The 21249-nt window shown below is 38.6% G+C and overlaps 1 protein-coding gene across 1 annotated transcript in view; it reads left to right on the forward strand.

Moving 5' to 3' along the window:
- The window catches only part of STK3 (serine/threonine kinase 3), a 305086-nt gene that overhangs the window by 147796 nt on the left and 136041 nt on the right, over positions 1–21249 (forward strand). The window contains exon 8 of the mRNA XM_010863559.1: positions 14071–14208. Within this exon, the coding sequence (XP_010861861.1) occupies positions 14071–14208 (138 nt within the window). The remainder of the gene's footprint in view (positions 1–14070; positions 14209–21249) is intronic.

Below are 21249 nucleotides of genomic sequence, written 5' to 3' on the forward strand. Positions count from 1 at the left end.
ATGTGGGATAAAATGGTGTATAACATAACTCCATTTATTAATTATTCCAATGGCAAATTTTAGCAATGCAAAATGCAATTACTTTTGCACCAACCTAGTAGTAATTTAAATAAAATTAAAAATTCAGTTACACTAGCTGAAATTTTTAAAATTAAAAATTTGTTACACTAGCTTCATTTCTAATACAAGCGTGCCTTGGCGACGTTGCAGTTCCAGACCACCCCAATGAAGCAAAGATTGCAGTAAAGTGAGTCATATGAATTTCTTTGGTTCTCCAATGCACAGAAAAGTTATGTTTACACTATCCTGTATTCTGTTAAGTGTGCAATAGCATTATGTTTAAAAAAGAAAAACCAATATATGTACCTTAATTTAAAAATATTGCTTTGAAAAATACTCATTTTCTTGTACATCTTCAGCAAGTCCTAGTATAAAATCAGAGATCATTGGTCAGAGAGCACCATAACAAATATAATAACACAATGAAAAAATAGGAAACACTATAAAAATCACTAGGCTGTGACAGAGACATGAAGTGAGAAGACGCTGTTGGACATATGCCGACGGACTTGCTTGACGCAGGGCTGCCACGGACCTTCAGTTGTAGAACGTGCAGTATATGCATAACGCGGTTGAGGCTGAACACAATAGAACGAGGTGTGCGGTCCTCGATAGAGTAGATCCAGGTTGTGTATTTTGGGGAAGGATTTCGTGGGTGGGGGTGTGTTTCTCATGTTGTGTCATATCAGAAATCACATACTGTGAGTTTGTCTCTTAGTAAAGTCTGATCACTTAGTTAAGGTAACAATGAACAGATCTCTCTATTGTAAGGTACGTCTTCTCCTTTGTAATTATTGAGTGGTCTGGAAGGGTACTTTTGTAATTTGCCAGAAGCATCCTTTCTCCAGTAATTGTTCCCTGGCAGTAGTATCCTCTGGTCGTCCTTGCCCGAATTGATCATTGCAGTACTTTGAGGGTGACAAATGTTGATCTTCTAAGTCATTCAGTCATTGTGTGTTTATTAGCTGGTATTTTTTATAAAGAACAGCTTTTCTTAAACTCTTTTTTTAAAAATACCACTTTATATCATCTCCAGAGACAAAAAAAATTGTGCAGGATAGGAAAAGAAATCATTTCTACCTGGCTCAGCTACTATATATGGTATTTACATAGTTACACTGTTGTAGACACTGAGTATCAGTTTAAAGAAAATAATAAGTAGTTTGGAAGAGGAAAGGTACTTGTGGAATGGGCAGGAAGAAGAAAGCTACATGTTCGTCTTCTGTAGTTGAGGGTCAAAAGATTATGCCTCAAACTGAAAAATCAAGAAGTACCATTGTAAGCATGTTATTTATATAACTGAGGTAAATACCTAAAGAATCAGGTAAAACAGCGAGGTGTTTACCCTGGAGAAGAAAGGATTAGTGTGGAACTGCTGTTTTCCGTAACAAACTTCGACAAATTCTTGAAAACTGTGCGCCTTCTAACGTCAAATAAAATTTTTTAATGTAAAAATGAAATTAAAAAATATTGCTATAGGCTAATTGATTTTCATCTTATTCAGTATGTTAGCTCAGTCAGTAAAGAATCTGCCTGCAATTCAGGAGACCAGAGTTCGATTCCTGGGTCAGGAATATCCCCTAGAGAAGAAAATGGCAACCTACTCCAAGATTCTTGCCTGGAGAATCCCATGGACAGAGGAGCCTGGCAGGCTACAGTCCATGGGGTCACAAAGAGTCAGACACGACTGAGAGACTAAACCACCACCATAATTATAGCCACTACTATTACTGTTTGGATGCTCAGTTTTTTTAAGTTCAGCTAGCCCACTCCAGCACTCTTGCCTGGAAAATCCCATGGACGGAGGAGCCTGGTGGGGTCCATGGGGTTGCTAAGAGTCGGAGAAGACTCAGCGACTTCACTTTCACTTTTCACTTGCATGCATTGGAGAAGGAAATGGCAACCCACTCCAGTGTTCTTGCCTGGAGAATCCCAGGGACGGGGGAGCCTGGTGGGCTGCCGTCTATGGGGTCGCACAGAGTCGGACACGACTGGAGCGACTTGGCAGCAGTCCTGCACCTTTTGGCATGATTTCATTAATCTTTGAGTGCTTCCTTACTGAAATAAGGCCCAACGATGTTTCTTCAAGGAGCACTGATTTCTTTCGGTGGGAATGGCATTTTTGAAACTAAAATTTGGACACCAGGTGTGCTTCTTGCTACAGATGTCCTCTATCTTTAAATGTATGTGGTCCTTCCAATTTCTTAGCCTTCCCCCGCCCCGCCCTCCTCCATGGTGGGAGTTGATTGCTTCTCACTGATTTCTCAGATCTTTTGAGTTAAGACTTGTCCATTTACTTTTCTGTTTTCAGAATTTTATTGCTATCCCATATTTGCTGTTGTCCTTTTCTCTGGAGTTTAAGCATTTAAAAAAAATTCCTACTGTCCTTTAGTAGAATTTTTGGCATGGCATTGAGTAAGTCAGTATATTCAAGTCACCATATTTAACTGGAGTCTTTTACATCGACACTCTTAGTATAGATTTGGATTTTACTCTGCATAAATAACTAGGTCTAATGCTGCTGGGGGTACAAAACTCAATAGGCCTGTTTATGCCTTCAAGTAGTTTCCGTGTTACTCAGAGCATTTAGAATGAGTTTAAAACTAACTGGAGTCCACGTTAAAATAGGCAGAGTGCCGGAGCTGAGGTGTATGGTGTGATGGTACGTAGCCTTATATTTTGTGTTCTAGCACAGTGGTTCTCAGCGTTGGCTGTACGTTAGGATTACTTGGGAGACAAAAAATAACTGCCTGGTTCTCAGATCAGATTTAAGATTAAATCTGAATCTGTTATGAGCAAAGCTAAGTTCTACAAGTTCTGAACTTCTTTTGGTAGACTTGATTAGTTTGTGTTTTTTATTTTTGTTTTTTGTTCTTTTTCCTTTAAGGGCCAAGAAGATACTTCAGGTTCATCTTGTAATTTTTCCTGCCCCACACCGGGAATAAGTTGGTTTCCTTCCTTGACCCCTTGGTATTTCAGACCTCACACCTTTGAACAAACATGCAGCTCTCTTCTCTGTGCCTCATTCACTCACTCGTTCACTCTTTAAGACCCAGCCTCTCATTTTTCCTTTAAAGGGCAATTTGAGCTAACTCATTTTGTAATGCCCGTTGTTGCCATCTACCTTAGCACTTACACTGTTTTGTTGAAATGATCTGGTATGCATTTTCCTACCCCATTAGAGTCTAAGCTTCTTGAATAAATTCTAATATTATAGGTTTGGATACATTTTATGTGCTTAAAAAAGTTAATTGAGCTGATCACACACAGGAATTCCAATTCTGGAGACTGAGAGAGAGTAGAATTATAAAGTTCCTTAAGTTTTGGGTCTTAGTCACTTTGGTTTCTTCTATAGCCATATTTTATGGATATTTTTGAATTATATTAAAGTAATATTATATTTCAACCTTGAAAGATGATTAAGACTTAACTGGAAGCATTCAAAGGTATTGGAATTTAAGTTTTGCATCTGTGAGAGGTGCTTGTAGAAGCAGACTGCAATGAGTGGTAACTTAAGCAGTGTTTTTAAATGATGCCTTTGTTCAATTATAAATATATAGTGGCCTTTATAATAAAAATTTTTAAAGGAATCTTACACAGTCTTGTACAATGCAGGACTTCTCAGGTGGCGCAGTGGTAAAGAATCCGCCTGCCAATGCAGGAGACACAAGAGATACAGATTCAATCCCTGAGTCAGGAAGATCCCCTGGAGTAGAAAATGGCAACCCAGTCTCGTATTCTTTCCTGGAAAATTCCATGGACAGAGGAGCCTGTCAGCCCCCAGTCCTTGGGGTCGCAAATAGTCAGACACAACTGAATGAGCTCTCATAGCACCTGCAGTCTTGTAGACAGTGAATTGATATTTTGAGTTTTTGAGATTTTGTACCAAATCATTTTGTACTGTTGTTTGTTTTCTCATTTTTACCTTTCTTTTTTATTATATCTTTCCATTTTCTTTTTTCTTAATCATCATGATTTATTACAGGATATTGAATATATTCTCTGTGGTACACAGTATAAGGCCTTGTTGTTTATCTAGTCTACAGATACTTGCTTGCATCTGCTAACACCAGACTTCCAGTCCATCCCTCTCCCCGACCCCTGGTAACCACCAGTCTGTCCTCTGTGTCTGTAAGTCTGTTTCTGTTTCATAGATAAGTTCATTTGTATCATATTTTAGATTCCACATATTAGTGAGATCATCTGTATTTGCCTTTCTCTTTCTGACTTACTCCACGTAGTACAATAGTCTCTAGGTCCATGCGTGTGCTGCAAATGGCATTATTTCATTTTTTTTGGTTGCTTAGTATTCCATTGTGTGTGTGCGTGTGTGTATACACACATGCTATATATATCACATCTTCTTTATCCAGTCGTCTGTCAATGTACATTTCGGTTGTGTCCATGTCTTGGTTATTATAAATTCACTTTTCTTTCAATAGAACATTTCTTTGTGGCTTTGTAATTTATACACTTGTCATTTTTATGGCAATATGTTGCTCCATTTTGTTGATACATGGTATTTTACTTGGCCATGTCTTAATTGTTTGGTGTTTTTTATTTACATTTTACCACAATTACAGAAAGTGAACTATAATTATTTTTATAGAGATAGCTTTGCATTTTCTTTTGGGAGACCAAATATGTGTTACAGAGCCTTTACCTTGTAATAGAATTATCTGTGGCAGAAATTTAATAGAGACATGGAAATAGTGTGAAGTAGATATGGAGCCAGATAGATCTGATCTCTCGTTTTGACAGCCACTTTACTAGCTGTGTGATCGTGAATAAGCTAATTAACAGCCTCAGCAGTAAAATTGGATTAATAAGAGCTAACATTATTGTGCATTTATAATGTGGCAGGTGCTATTCTAAGTATTTCACATATATTAACCCATTTAAACTTTAGAACAGCCCCATGAGGTAGCTCTATTATTGTTCTGTCATTATTACTATTGTTCCCAATTTTAAAGTATGGTAACAGGCTTAGAGAAATAGAAGAGGTCAGTCAAATGGCTGCTTATGATGGAGGTGTGATGGTAACCCAGTGCCATCTAGAGCTGGCTCAGACCTCTAGAGCTGGTTCTCTTATTCACCCTGAATGCCAGGGCATCAGCTACATCCCTCCCCTGAATCTGAGTCCTAGGCAGACAGATTGGCCTTCATGAGCCAGATTAATGATTACTGAAATTCCTGCAACTGGAGTTGATTATGAGGTCATGCTTGCAATACTCTAACCTTGGGCTTACTGTAGAAACTGCACCCTAAGAGCAAGGATCACTCTAGATCTTCATATTCTCTTCAAACCTCTGTCTATTTAAAATTGCTTTTAAGGGAGTGGTGAGACAAACTTTGAATTGTGTTTTTATATTAATATCTGGTAGGCCTTTTGTTATCCTTCACTCTCCTCTTCCACCTGCATGTTCTTTTTAACCAACAATTGAGTATTTGCCTAGTAGGATTTAACTCTTAACCTAGATTTCTAGGTAGAGTACCAGAGTCTTTCATACCCAAAAAGGAGTCTGAAAAATATCCAGCCACCTCACTTATATGAAAACACTGAGGCTGCACAGCCAGAGGGTGATTTAGGACTCAAGCCTATGTTTTTGACTTAAGTCCAGCATTGGCTTCATCCACTGTACTGTTTACTACCTTATTTCTAATAATCTCTTAAAAGTATTATTACTATGTATTCTTTTTAGGAATTATATACCTTAACTTAGCTTGCTACCTCCGTATTATGTTCACTGTCAGAAGACAGCTATATGTGTTTTTAGTTCTTCACAGTTTAATGAAGTGCTTTCTCATCCTTTATCTCATTTGCTTGTTATGAAGATAACCTTTTGCTCGTGTACCCGAGGTTCTTGAATAGTGGCACAGGTTCCTTTGTGATTCCAGCATGTCCGTTGCTTCTGTACGTTCACAAGTCCTAGCTACCTTAGCTTCAAACACATGTGTTGACTCACTCCACTGAGATTACAGTTCAGGCATTGTTGTTTCTCAGCTCCAGCTTTTTTCACATCCTCTGGATGCTCCTGGAGTCTAAAGGTGTGAAATTCCAGGCATGAAGATAATTTGTTGTTTTGAGGCGCTAATGTTTCTTGGCTTCTTAGACTACTTGTGATCAGGGAAGTTCTTTAAAAAACTCAATCAGAGGTTCACTGTGTGGTTAAGCAACATGTTGTGTAGAAACAAACACAAAGATAATCATATCATTTATTGTACTAACATTCTTCAATCAAAATGGTGTTAGAGATAAGATAAATTTTATGGCTGTAATGTGTGTCCATGTGATTTGGTTGGTGTCAAGGAAGGGAGTGAATTGTTAGGATAAGGCTAGCCACTGAATGCCAAAACTTTCTACAGCAGAGGCCTGTTACCTAATCAACTCATACAAAACCTGGCAATTCTTAAGAGGATCCTCTGATTCATGATTAGGTTAAATTAGCTGAACAAAGTCAAGTCTGTGAGAAAAATCTGTCAGTTTATTATTATCTAACTTTAAAAAGAAAAGGAAATAAAACGTATAGTGTTTTCCCTGGAGACTTTTAGAGCCTCTCCATTTTGGTAGATCATATATTAAGACTTATTTGTTTGAACTGTATGCGGTTCAGTGCTTGTTTGAGAATAGAATGTGAACATTTTAGGATCACTTTATGATAGTACTGGGTAAATAAGCTTTAGAGTTAAGCTTTTTATCCTTGGATTTCTAATAGCTACTGCTAAGGTGAGCCTTATATGTTAAGATTATCTGAAGATAAGACTGCAGCTCACGCACTGGCTCAAAGTTCAAAGGAGAGCATTAGCTCAAGGACATAAATCGCTGAGTTGTTATCCATCAATTTGTAACAGAAGGGCAGATGAACAGCATTTATCTAGACAATCTAGTATCATATACCTGCAGTTTGAGGTCAGTCTCTATAGAGGGGTTTATGTACATATGTGCTTTGAACTGTTTCGCAGAGATGAGAGTTCAAATTTATTTTTATTCTCTAATTTGAAGTAGCAGGTGTATTTGTGTGCCTTTTGCCGCAGCTGATATTAACCCCGTTTTGCTCCCTCCTTAAAGCTGGAATGTGTGCATGCATGCCTGCTAAGTCGCTTCAGTTGTGTCCAACTCTTTGCAACTGTATGAACTGTAGCCTGCCAGGCTCCTCTGTCCATGGGATTCTTCAGGCAAGAATACAGGGGTGCCCTCTTTCAGGGGATCTTCCAGGGATTGAACCTGCATCTTGTACAGTTCCTGCATTGCCAGGCGGATTCTTTTTTGTTGTTTCAACTGTAGAGCTGAGGTTAATTAGGTTATTTACAGAAGAATTTTATTTTCTAGCCCTCCATTGTTTGCTGTTTTTTCACGTGTCCCCCCCCCGCCCCCGCAGTTTCATTGCAAACTCCATGGGTTCAAGATATGTGTCTTATTATAAAATCTGTAATACCAGGGCTTACAAAGGTAGATACATAATGGGGGCCATCTGATGAAATATAAGACTGAGCCAGGCTAGATGGGGTCCATGTGAAAGGGAAAACATACATCTCATGTAGAAGCAGTCTAGTTTCAGCACATTTTTACCTTATGGGACTGTGAACTCAGTGTTGCCTGAACAAAATGTATCTGCTGGTGCTCTCTGGCCTGTGGCTTATCAGTCTGCTGTTTCTTTTAATAAAACATAGGAACGCACAGAAAGTACTCGGTGCATAGTTGTCACTTGGTAGATGCTCATTGTGTCATAAAACTGGCTACGCTGCTTTTGAAGGACTATCTTAGATGTCATATGTGTAATGTGATATAAGATGAATAAGAATGTTCTCTTCTATTAAAGGATTATCTCTTTTTCAAAGAAGATGAGTATAGTAATAAAGAGATTAAGTCTTACCCTAGAATAAACAGATTGGGGTATTGAGGCTTCATTGCCTTGTCCACAGAAAGTCTTTTGCATAACTTTCCAAGTTAGGAACCAGTGATAACCAGTGATAACACATTTTAGTAGACTGCCGCATATTCTGAGGGCTCTCAGAAGAACGATATAGGAAATGGTTAGAATACCTGAATGCTCTGTAATTAAGGTATCTGTTTTTTATTGCTTGAATTCTGGAGTAATGGTTTTTCCTTTCCTCTAGCCCCCCCCCAAACAGTGTTGTTAGGAGGTACTCTTGCTTCTTCTTCTGTAGTGTGTGTGTGTTAGTCGCTCAGTCGTGTCCAACTCTTTGTGAGCCCGTGGATTGTAGCCCACCAGGCTCTTCTGTGCTTCGGATTCTCCAGGCAAGAATACTGGAGTGGGTAGCCTTTCCCTTCTCCAAGGGATCTTCCCAACCCAGGGATCAAACCCAGGTCTCCACATTGCAGGCGGATTCTTTACCAGCTGAGCCACAAGGGAAGCCTGAGCTACTAGGGGAGCCCCAAAATGCAAAGCATAATTTGCGCCACCCGGGAATCGACCCTGGGTCACAAGAATGGGAATCTTGCATGATACCACTATACCAGCGGTGTGGCTAAAACTTTTTATTTTATATTGGCATATAGTTGATGAACAATATTGTGTTAGTTTCAGCTATATAGCATAGTGATTCAGTTATTCATGTGTGTGCGCACGTGTCTGACTCTAGTCATGTCTGACTCTTTACCACCCCGTGGACTATATCTACTGTCTATGGGATTTTCCAGGCAAGACTATGGCAATGGGTTGCTGTTTCCTACTCCAGGAATCTTCCTGACCCAGGAATCAAACCTGCATCTCCTACATTGCAGGATTCTTTATCGCTGAGCCACTGGGGAATCCCATGTGCTATACAGTAGGTCCTTGTAAAACCACACTTTTTTTCTCAGAATTCCTCCATGTTGCTTTCCCCTTTTATCCTAGATAAACATCAACAAATGTTCAGAATCAAAGGTCATTCCTAAAACTTAAGCTGAGGAAAAGTGCAGGATGAAGCACTATTTTTACTCCTCAAGTCTGTAAGCTATTTTTGCCTGAGCTTTTGATGTCATATCTAAGATATTATTGCCAAGACAAATGTCATGAAGCTTTTCCTTCTAGAGATTTTATAGTTTCAGGCATTAAATTTAAGCATTATACTGGAGTGGGTAGCCTTTCCCTTTAGGCATTATACTGAAGTGAGTAGCCTTTCCCTTCACTAGGGGATCTTCCCAACCCAGAAGTCGAACCTGGGCCTCTCACATTGCTGGTGGAGTCTTTACCAGCTGAGCCACAAGGGAAGCCCTTGTAGTGTGTGTACGTTATTTCTTCTATTTCTGTTTATGACTCATCCTGAGACCTCTATGCTAGCCACATTTAGAATATCTCTAGGTTTGTTTTTTCTTAATCCTTTTCTGAGGTCACACATAAACCTTAATTAAAAGCAAAAATATAAAGACACACACGGAAGGAGGGGGGGGAACCAACTTCATTCAGTTGTGCACTTTCTTGCTGACCAAACTCCATATCCTTCATTCCTCTTCTAATCTTATCATTTCTTAGTCCCTTATAGGATAATCAGCTTGTTCTCTGCTCCTCCCAATAGCCTTATTTCACTTTTCCTTATCCTATTTCTTCTAAAGAGAATGACCTCTCTCCTTAATGCTTTATATGATTTTCTTTATCATTGTACAGCTCTTTAAATCTTTTACTGTTCTTTCATTTAGAAGTTTCTTAAGGACAGTGACTGTATTTCCTGCTAAATCCTTTAATTCCATATGAAGTCTAATACCATGCTTTTGTGTGTTCAGTTCAGTTCAGTCGCTCAGTTGTGTCTGACTCTTTGCAACCCCATGGACTGCAGCACGCCAGGCCTCCCTGTTCATCACTGACTCCCAGAGCTTGGTCAGACTCGTGTCCATCAAGTTGGTGATGCCATCCAACCATCTCATCCTCTGTCATCTCCTTCTCCTCCTCCCTTCAGTCTTCCCAGTATCAGGATCTTTTCCAATGAGTCTTCACATCAGGTGGCCAAAATATTGAAACTGCAGCTTCAGCATCGGTCCTTCCAATGAATATTCAGGACTGATTTCCTTTAGGATTGACTGGTTTGATCTCCTTGCTGTCCAAGGGACTTTCAAGAGTCCTCTCCAGCACCACAATTTGAAAGGATCAATTCTTCAGCTCTGAACCTTCTTTATGGTCCAGCTCTCACATCCATATGTGACTACTGGCAAGACCATAGGTTTAGCTATGTGGACCTTTGTTGGCAAAGTGATGTCTCTGCTTTTTAATATGCTGTCTAGGTTTGTCATAGCTTTTCTTCCAAGGAGCAAGTGTCTTAATTTCATGGCTGCAGTCGCTGTCTGCAGTGATTTTGGAGCCCAAGAAAATAAAGTCTGTCACTGTTTCCACTTTTTCCCCCTTCTGTTTGCCTTAAAGTGGTGGAACTGGATATACCATGGTCTTAGTTTATGTTGAGTTTTTAAGCCAGCTTCTTTGCTGTCCTCTTTCGCCCTTATCAAGAGGTTCTTTAATTCCTCTTCACTTTTCTGCCATTATAGCGGTAACATGTGTGTACCACTGATACTTCTCCTGGCAGTCTTGATTCCAGCTTATGAGTCATCCAGCCCGGCATTTCACATGATGTACTCTGCATATAGGTTAAATAAGCAGGGTGACAATACACAGCCTTTTGTACTCTTTTTTTCCAATTTTGAACCAGTGATTCTAACTGTTGCTTCTTGACCTGCGTACAGGTTTCTCAGCAGACAGGGAAGGTGATCTGGTATTCCCATCTCTTTAAGAATTTTTCATAGTTTATTGTGATCCACTCACTCAGAGAAGGCAATGGCAACCCACTCCAGTACTCTTGCCTGGAAAATTCCATGGATGGAGGAGCCTGGTAGGCTTCAGTCCATGGGGTGGCTAAGAGTTGGACACGACTGAGCAACTTCACTTTCACTTTTCACTTTCATGCATTGGAGAAGGAAACGGCAACCCACTCCAGTATTCTTGCCTGGAGAATCCGTCTATGGGGTCTCACAGAGTTGGACACGACTGACATGACTTAGCAGCAGCAGCAGCAGCAGCACACTCAGTATATGCTTTTGCATAGTCAATGACACCCAAATAGATGTTTTTCTGGAATTCCCTTGATTTCCCTCTGATCTAGTGGATGTTGCAATTTGATCTCTAGTTCCTCTGCATTTTCTAAACCCAGCTTGTACGTCTGGAAGTTCTTCAGTCACTACTGAAGCCAAGCTTGAAGAATTTTGAGCATTACCTTAGAGTGTGTGAAATGAGTAAAATTGTACAGCAGTTTGAACATTCTTTGAAATTGCCCTTCTTTGAAATTGGAATGAAAACTGACCTTTTCAGTCCTGTGGCCATTGCTGAGTTTTCCAAATTTGCTGACATATTGAGTACAGCGCTTTAACAGCATCATCTTTTAGAATTTGATTTAGGTCATACCTGAATGGCCTAGTGGTGTTCCCTAGTTTCTTTAAATTAAGCATAAATTTTGCAGTAAGGAGTTCATGATCTGAGCTGGTCTTGTTTTTGCTGACTTTACAGAGCTTCTCTATCTTTGGCTGCAAAAAATATAGTCAGTCTGATTTTGGTATTGACAGTCTGCTGATGTCCATATGTAGATTCATCTCTTGTGTTTTTGGAAGAAGGTGTTTGCTATGACCAGTGTGTTCTCTTGGCAAAACTCTGTTAACCTTTGCCCTGCTGCATTTTGTACTTCAAGGCCAAACTTGCCTGTTACTCTAGGTATCTCTTCACTTCCTACATTTGTACTACCATCCCCTAGGATGAAAAGGACATCTTTTTTTGGTGTAAGTTTTAGAAAGTCTGGTAGTTCTTTATAGAGTCATTCAAGTTGAACTTCTTCAGCATTAGTGGTTGGGGCATAGACGTGGGTTACTGTGATGTTAGGTGGTTTGCCTTAGAGACGAACAGAGATCATTCTGTCGTTTTTGAGATTGCATCCAAGTACTGCATTTCGGACTCTTTTATAGCCCTCATAAGGGCTACTCTGTGTCTCGTAAGGGATTCTTGCCCACAGTAGTAGGTATAATGGTCATCTGAATTAAATTCGTCCATTCTGGTCCATTTTGATTCACTGATGCCTAAGATGTTGATGTTCATTCTTGTTATCTCCTGTTTGACATAGCCAGTTTACCTTGATTCAGTGACCTAACATTCCAGGTTTCTATTCAGTATTGTTCTTTATAGCATCAGACTTTATTTTCACCACCAGACATATCCACAGCTGAGCATCATTTCTGCTTTGGCCCAACCTCTTCATTCTTTCTGGATCTGTTTCTCTCTTCTTCCCCAGGAACATATTGGACATCTTCCAACCTGGGGAAGATGTCATATCTTCCTTCCGGTGTCATATCTTTTTGCCTTTTCACACTGTTTATGGGATTCTCAAGGCAAGAACACTGGAGTGGTTTACAATTCCCTCTGCCAGTGGACCATGTTTTGTCAGAACTCTCCACAATGACGCGTCCATCTTGGGTGGCCCTGTACCGCATGGCCCATAGCTTCATTGAGTTACGCAAGCCTCTTCATCTCAAGGCTGTGATCCGTGAAGGGGACATGAAGAGGAAGGACAAGCAAAAACCAGGAAAGAAAGAGCTAGGGCAGAGATGGACACCTCTCTTCTGGATAGTCAGAGAATACCGAAGTCTAGAAGGGAGGTATTATGGATGCTTCACCCCTGAATACATCTTTGAGAGGCCTGTGTATGCTGTGCCTTTAAGAGGCCCATGTGTATTGTATACTGTGAATGTCTATGTTGATTGCCAAAAAGCCATTTTTTCCTCATGTCACCTTTAATGTTGATTGTGTCATTATATATGAACTTACCTCTTAAACTATAAGTAGTTATAATACGGCTGAGTTCATTTTACTTTGTAAAATTTTGGTCATTGCGTGTTTGTCTCTTGTCTTTTTTAAATAACATTATGTGGAAATGAAAGTGATGATATCTAATATTTGTTGTGTGCAGGATACATTTGTTTTAACTTTATTATGGTTTTCATATCCTTTCAAAGAAAATGTTGTTTTAGTGATGGTATTTTATCAGGAACTATTCTATAGCCCAGGAGAGAAGTTAATTCATTGCATACAATGATTTTCTAAGAACTTGAGGGATTAATTTTCTTGGTCAAAAAAAGGATAACTTGGTAGCTATGAAGACAAAATGACAGGGAGACTTTTTTAAAGTTTTTGAATTTTTGAACTCTTTGAATGTATTGTCATGAATGAAAGTGAAGAAATGAAAGTGTTAGTCGCTTAGTCATGTTCGGCTCTTTGCAACCCCATGGACTGTAACTCACCAGGCTCCTCTGTCCATGGAATTCTCCAGGCAAGAATACTGGAGTGGGTAGTCATTCCCTTCTCCAGGGGATCGTCCCGACCCAGGGATTGAACCCGGGTCTCCTACATTGCAGGGAGATTCTTTACAGTCTGAGCCACCATAAGTTATTAATATTAAATTAAATCATTAGTGATAAAGTGGTATATTACTTTTAAAACTTTTAATATGGATTCTTGACTCAAATATTTAGAAAGAGAAATTAAAGACTTGCTTCCATCAAGTATTATTTCAAACCACAGCAGTAATTATATTTGTACTTAAATATTCTGAATTGCAGAAGCAAATTAGGCTGCTGCTAGCCATTCTAAATAGCAGTACTGCAAAAAAAATACTGAAATGGGAAACAAGTCTGGCATGCAATAGCAAAATTGAAGTATATATCTGTTTAACCAGAGAATGTCCTCAGTTTGGTAAAAGGGTTAGAAATACAGTCTCCTTTGAAGACTGATTAAAAATAATAGATAAAATAAAGAATGATGTGCTCAATGAGCTACAGTTCAAATAGAGGAAATTTAATGGGAAATGATTACATTAGTAGCAGATGGCTTTGCTTCCTGAATTGCAATTTGACTGGAAATCCTAGAAGAGCTTAAATTTATTTTTCAGATTTTTGAGTCTGATTAAAGATAGATAAAGAGATTTGTTTATTTGCTGTGTTATTGTGATTCTTACTGTGTCTTTTGGATTTTTCGTTTGTATCAGGCTATATTTATGATTCCTACAAACCCACCACCAACATTCAGGAAGCCAGAACTTTGGTCTGATGATTTCACCGATTTTGTTAAGAAGTGCCTAGTGAAGAACCCTGAGCAGAGAGCTACTGCAACACAGCTTTTACAGGTCAGTGCTTGTGTCTCTACAGGAGGATGTTTTCTTTATATACCTTTTTGCTGTTTCTGACATTGACCAAGATCATTATGAGTTTCATTAACTGATTTATTTATTCATTAACTGATTTGTAAAGATGTGAACTTTCCAGGAAATATGGATTGATGTACAGACAGACACACACACACCTTTCTCCTCCTGTATATTCTGTTTCTCTCATTTAAAAATTTTGTTTTCCAAGTTCAATTTTCTGCCCTCCCCCCTTCCCCACTAATTTTTGTTGCCAATTCTTTCCTCCTAAAATTGTGTTAAAACTAAACTTCTGTAGGGTTCTCATTTCAGAAATGAGTTTCTTTTCCATTGTTATTGTTTCTTATGTTTTAACTTCCAGATGTATTATTCCTTGACCCAGCATTTCTTCTTTGACTTTTTGCCCTATAAGACATGTAAATACGAAATCCCTGAACTCCTTGAGAAGATCGCACGTTGTAAATACTGGTGGCAAGATGACCTAGATGAAGAGTGTCAGTGTCCCTGTACAAGTAGACTGTATGCAGAGTGTCAGGAGGCTTTCTTTTTTTTTCTAAATCTGTTTTGACATTAAATGCAAGTAGAAATAATTTAATACTTTTAGTAATTATTCATGAGTCTTTACTTTCCCAGCAGAATTGACTTAGACCTGTGTGCTATGATAAGTGTGCATGTTAACAAAACTTGATATTTGGAGAATAGTTCTTTTTAAGTGACAAAAAGATTAAAAACATAGTTATAAAAAGTGATTTTTCTAAGGTAATGTTTTTTAAAAAAGGAATTATTGAGAATGTTAGAAACTAGCCCTTTAATATAAGGTTTATTGTTACAAAAATTTAGCTGAATACTCAGTTTCCATGAAAAGTGGTTGAGCAAAATCTGTCTAGAATAAAACACCATATATTCTTTGACCTAGTAGTTACTCTTCTAGCAACTTACAGAGAAATTTAACCACGTGTGAAATAACATAGGTGTAAAAACTCTTCATAAACCATTATAATGGCAAAAGATTGGAAACAACATAAATATCTGTCAACAGATTGGAAGCAATTTGAGGTCTGCTGAGGGGAGTTATTGGCAAAATACACACACCCACATATACATATATGCATGTATACATATGTCAGTGCTTACAGTGGAGTAGCTGTAGAAAAATAAGCAAGAAAATGGCCTCCAGAGAAGGTAACTACATGGCTGAGAAGCAGTAGTGGGATGGAAACTTTGTTTTTGCCGAAGACTCTTTTTTTAAGACTTTTGAGTTTGGTTTTATGTGCCCATATTACCTTTCAAAAGTTAATTAATTGAAACATTATTTTTGAAATATTGTCAGCACTTCAAAGGAATTTTAAGCACATAAATCAAAGATCTATTGCTGTTGTTATTGTGTTGAATCTCTAAATTATTTAACTTATGGTTAAATAAGAAGATAAGAAAGAAGGGGGAGGGGAAATAACAAAAAAAATGGGACAAATAGTATAAAATCTGATGAGGAAAGTAAATCCAAATACATCCAATGACTGGTTTTTGGGTAATTTAACCAATATTTTTTTCTGGTCTTTATTCCATAATCGTTTCTACTCTCTTTAAAGAAATTCTGTTTTTAACCTAGAGTTCTTAGGGTGGAAGAGCATTTAAGAAATATTCCAGTAAAATCCCCTAATTTTGTATACGAGAGTACTGAAGCCCAGAAAAGTTCAGTGACTCACGAAAGATCACACAGTGATCAAGGGATTCTTCTAGGGTTATTCCACTTGTACTTGTCACCCTTTCTCCATTCTGCTTTCTGCCCAGAAATTGACCTGTATGTGTGAAAGTTGCTCAGTTGTGTCCAACTCTTTGCAACCCCGTGGACTATACAGTCCATGGAATTCTCCAGGCCAGAATACTAGAGTGGGTAGCCTTTCCCTTCTCCAGGGGATCTTCCCAACCCAGGGATCAAACCCAGGTCTCCCGCATTGCAGGCAGAGTCTTTACCAGCTGAGCCACATGGGAAGCCCAGTTGACCTGTATGGATTTTATTAATAAGCTCGTTACTCTCTGGCTTCTAGCTGGGTTTGGCTCAAGCATTTTTCTTTATATTGAGGGCAAACAGTGCAGCTGGTTTTGAATAGTGCTTGCTGCTGCTGCTAAGTCACCTCAGTCGTGTCCGACTCGGTGTGACCCCATAGACGGCAGCCCAGCAGGCTGCCCCTTATGAGCCAGTATTTGTTTTTTTGATTTTTAAAAAACTTTTCCTGTTGTGCTGTTGGGCATGGAGGCCCTCTGTTATAATGTTGGTGTATCCACCTCTGGCCTCTTAATCAACCCCTTGCTTGACTTCCCTTTTTTTCCCCTTTATAAATGCTGAAATAGTCGACTTGCAGTTTCATGTTTCATACAGATCATGTTTTTTCAATCCTCTATACCTTTTCTCACCCCTCACTTGCTAGTTTAAAGACTGGCAGGCTCCTTTTTACTCATTGTTTCATTGTTTCTAAATTCAAATTAGGTACTCCTCCAGAAAGCCTTCCTTTCATCTTTGTTCAGGCTAATTGTTTCTCAGGGTTTCCATAAGCACCCTGGCCATGCCTTTTGCCATGTTAGGATGAAATAACTTGTTTCTGTGTCTTTGTCCTGGATTGTAACTAGTTCAAGGTCAAGTGGTACTCTTTTGGGGAGGGGCGTTGTTTTTCGCACCTCTGGTATCTTAGTACAGGTATCTGTATCCTGGTATCTTTAATACACATGTAGTGCTTAATGCATGTGTATTAAATTCAATATATGTTTATTTAAGATAGCAAACTTCTGATTTGAAAAGCTTTTAGACAGAATTACTATCTGTTGTATCATTTGAGTCTCATTAGACTCCGAGTTTTATTTTACTGAATGTCTGAAAGCCATCCTGTTCTGTCTCTTAAGGGAGTTTTGCATATGTTTTATATGTTATAAGTTAAATTATGTTTTAACTTTAAGAATATAGTCTTATTACCAAGTTTAAGTGGACATTTGCCTATAACCTACATGTGTAGATTTTACCATATTGATTTGTAGACTTTGATAAACAGGTTTTGAAGAGGAATTTGTGCTGAATTTTTTATAGTGGTTTATTTTCCAACATTAGATAATTGTATAAGTTTAAACGAGCAGACTAAGACTGAAAGGATTCTTTGAGATTAAGTTGAACTCTTGGTAGTTTTTAAAAGATGAAGATATTGAATCCCTAGGGACAGTTTAAGTTCAGCCTGGTGGCCCTAGAATTCCTAATCTGGAGATGTTCCCTGTACTTCTGGTGGGTAGCCTAGAACCTGAAAGTCAATTCTTGCCCTAGTCTGGCCTTCTAGAAGAGTGAGATCTGTCATTATTCAAATTAGCCCATGGGCTTGGCTGAAATAGGTGGTGTCGTGGGTCACTTTGTGAACTCTCATGGCATATGACTTAGTTTTCATTTTACCAGTTGAAGTGAGGAGTAGAAACTTTATCTACCTTGCTGTCCCTCCCATTTATAATATAATTATCTTTAATACTTCCTCTTTATTACATTGAGGTCCATATCAGAGTGTTATATTTAAATTAACCTTTAAACAATCGAGAAAACCAGGATAAGGGATGACTGTTTAACCTGTTTTTGTTTTCTTCAGTGTTCTTCCTCCTAATGTTCCAGAAGTTCCTTCTTTTGTTCCTTTCTGTTTAGAAGATTTCCTTTAGCCATTCGTTTAGAGTAGGCCTTTGTTAACAAATTGTCTTAATTTTCCTTCACCTGAGAACATCTTGTTTCTTCTTCATTCCTGATGGATGTTTTCACTGGCTATAGAATCCTTTCTTGGTTGACAGTTCTTTGAATACTTGGAAAATGTTGTGCCACGTTCTTCTGATATCCATGCTTTCTTATAAGAAATCTACAGTCATCTGAATTGTTTTACCCCTTGGTCTTTTCAAGACTTTTTTCTTTGTCTTTATTTTCAGAAGTTTAATTAAGATGTGTGTTGGTATGAATTTCTTTGGGTCTGTGCTGTTCAGCTTCTTGACTCTGTGGGTTTATATCTCTTGCCAATTTGGGGAAGTTTCCAACTATTATTTTATCGGACATTTTTCAGCCCTACCCTCTACTCTCTTTCTAGGACTCCATTAACACAAGTGTTAGATTTTTTTTGTTTCACTCCCACAGATTCCTGAGATTCTGTTCAATTTTATGCCAGTTTAGTTTCTCTCATTCATATTGTGTAATTTCTACTGTTTCATATTCTGATTCACCGAGTCCTCTCTGTCCTCATTCTGCTATAGAGCCAGCCCATCCATCAGGTTTTATTTTTGTTATATATTTTAGTTTTAATTTTTTCATTTGTTTCTTTTTTGTGTCTTCTAATTCTTTGCTGAGGCTTTCTAATGTGTCATGTGTTTACAGGCATGTTTATTGAAGGATTTTTATGACTGCTCTAAAATCCCTGCTAGATAATTTTGTTATCCATGTCATCTCGATATTGGTATCTGTTGAACCAGTTAAGTTGAGTTAATTGCTTCTTATTGTGATGAGTGATTTTCATTTGAAACCTGGGCATTTTGAGTATTATGTTTTGAGACGCTGGATCTTACTTAAATTCTCTGTAATGAGTGGTGTCCTCTGATAGTGCTTCAGTGGGGTAGAGGGGCACCATCATTTCTCTCAGGTAGCATTAGAAGTCCAGGCCCCCCTACGTGGTCTCTTTTGACATGTAGGGTTGGGGAGGGGCTCCTTATTACCACCAGCCAGGGTTGAGGACTCAGGTTCCTTCAGTGGCCTCTGCAGGCACTGTAGGGCCTCAGTATAGCTGGGCAGCGACGGAAGTTCTGATTCTCCCCTCGGCCGCCTCCAGTCCCCTCTAGCAGAGAGGGAGGTGGGGTTTCCTTATTACGGCCTGATAGTGCTGGAAGTCCAGGTTGTCACGAGATCTCCACCAACACTCCCCACTGGGGGAGGGAAGCACCTTTTATACTGCTGGGTGTGGATGAACGCCCCAGCTTAACATTTGCTCTTCTTGGATACTACTGCAGTGAAAGGATTGGACAGCCTCCAGAGGGTAGAAGTCTAGGTTCCCCACCCAGCCTTTGCTGCCTGGGGTGGGGTCAGTGTTTTCTCTGCAGTGTTTGGTGGAGCAGAATGGTTATTGTTTAAAAGAGAGGGTTGCGTGCTGGCTAACTGTCCTTTCCTGATCCTTTCACTCAAGAGAGAGCAGGCTTTTGTAGGGGCTGTTTTAGTCTGTGCCGTGGGTGTTTCTGGGTTCCTGACTTCTTCAATAACCAGGCTGGGATAAATGAAGTAAAAGGAAAGCCCATGAAACTCACAGCTGTGTCATTGCTTTAGTGCCACAGTCCCAAGCTGGTTTGCCACCTTCTCTCCACCTTCCAGTGTCTTCCTGTGCTTGTTTATGTATAATGTCCAGGGTTTTCACTATGCTTTGATGGAACGGTATAGAGGAAAGGATGACTGCCCAGTCGGTCCAGAAGCAGAAGTCTCTTCTGCAGTTCACTCCTTGGAAGAAATGATTAATTTAAATTCTTTCAGTTAAGAAATTGATAACTCAGAACATGAACAAAGTTTAACAGTTCAGATTTTAGAAGAGTAAATCTTTAAGCAGCTTTATTTCTTAAAATACACGACCAAGAATGTGATAGGCTGGTTTTGGGTAGTCTCTGTCTTCCGTTCAAGTGGTGTAAGGATTCCTGTCCTCTTACTTTGTGTTTAACTTGAGATACTTGATTTTTTTGCCACGCCACACAGTTCGCAGGATCCTAGTTCCCAGACCAGGGATTGAGCCTGGGCCCTGCCGTGAAAGCACCAAGTCCTAACCACTGGGCTGTGGCAGAAACAGAGAAACTGTTGCCTTTTAGAGTTTGGTCTGTTTATCTTTTTCTTATTGATACTCTTCTTAAAACTCTTAAAGTAACTACCCTCTTGTCTGACATAAATGTTAAAGTTTTAGTTCATTTATGGTTTTTTCCCTGTGTTTCATGGCACGGGGTTGAACATATAAATATTCTCCTGTATTACCAGTTCTTTTATATTTCCATTTTTTGACTTTTAACTTCTTAATCCATCTGTAATTTATTTTGATATTTCTGTGGTGAAGATCTAACTTAATTCAAAACCTTCCTCTCAACCCCCAAAATAACAAAGCAGTAAGTATTTTTTCCTCACTGGTTGGTTTTCATAATATGCCAGCTTATTTTGTACATTATATTCTATTTCCAGGCATTATATTCTGTTTTGTTGTTCTTTCCATTCTTATGCTGGTACCACATGCTTTTCTAGGCATTTAACAAAAAGATATTACTTCTGTTTACTGATTTTTCTGTTAACTCAGCCTGATTATATTATTCAGATTGCTTTAATCTTTTTTAGTGTTCTATTTCTCAGTGACTAAAAAGAAATACTAATGTCTCCTCTTCTTATTTATTTAGATCTTCTTAGGTCTCTGTTTTCGTTATATATCATAATGCTATACTAATATATCAAATTTATAACTATATTTCTTTGTATTATGTCCCTTATTAATATTATATGACTCTTCCTTCACTTACCATTTTTTGTCTTCATTTCTGCTTTTTTTGATCATGTTCTTCTTGACATTGTTTTATGTTTGATATTTCGTTGCCTGTCCTTGACTTTTAACCCAAGTTCTTTTTAGTATCCCCTGCTAGAAACATAATTTGGATTTATTTTGTTAAATATATCTCATATAGAAAGCATGTAGTTGAAGTTATCTTATGAACTCAGTGTGTTTTAGTACTTAACTAAGATACTGCTGTAATGGAAACTCAGCACATTTATTTGCATTGGTTTGTACAGCAACGTTTCAGTCACGTGTCATGTTTCAGTTTTGCCACCTTGTCTTCTCTGGTTTTTGTTGTTGTTCTGTTCTTTTTTATGTTGCTTTGAATTTTAAAATTTTACTACCAGCTACTTGTAAAAAGCTTTCAAGTATTCTTAAAAAATCTGCCAATGTGTCTGATAAAACTTTTCTTGTGATGATCAGTTCAGTTCAGTTGCTCAGTCGTGTCTGACTCTCT

The sequence above is a fragment of the Bison bison genome, unplaced genomic scaffold (genome assembly GCF_000754665.1).
Source record: "Bison bison bison isolate TAMUID 2011002044 unplaced genomic scaffold, Bison_UMD1.0 scf7180017864491, whole genome shotgun sequence".
In the NCBI taxonomy this organism is placed as follows: Eukaryota; Metazoa; Chordata; class Mammalia; order Artiodactyla; family Bovidae; genus Bison; species Bison bison.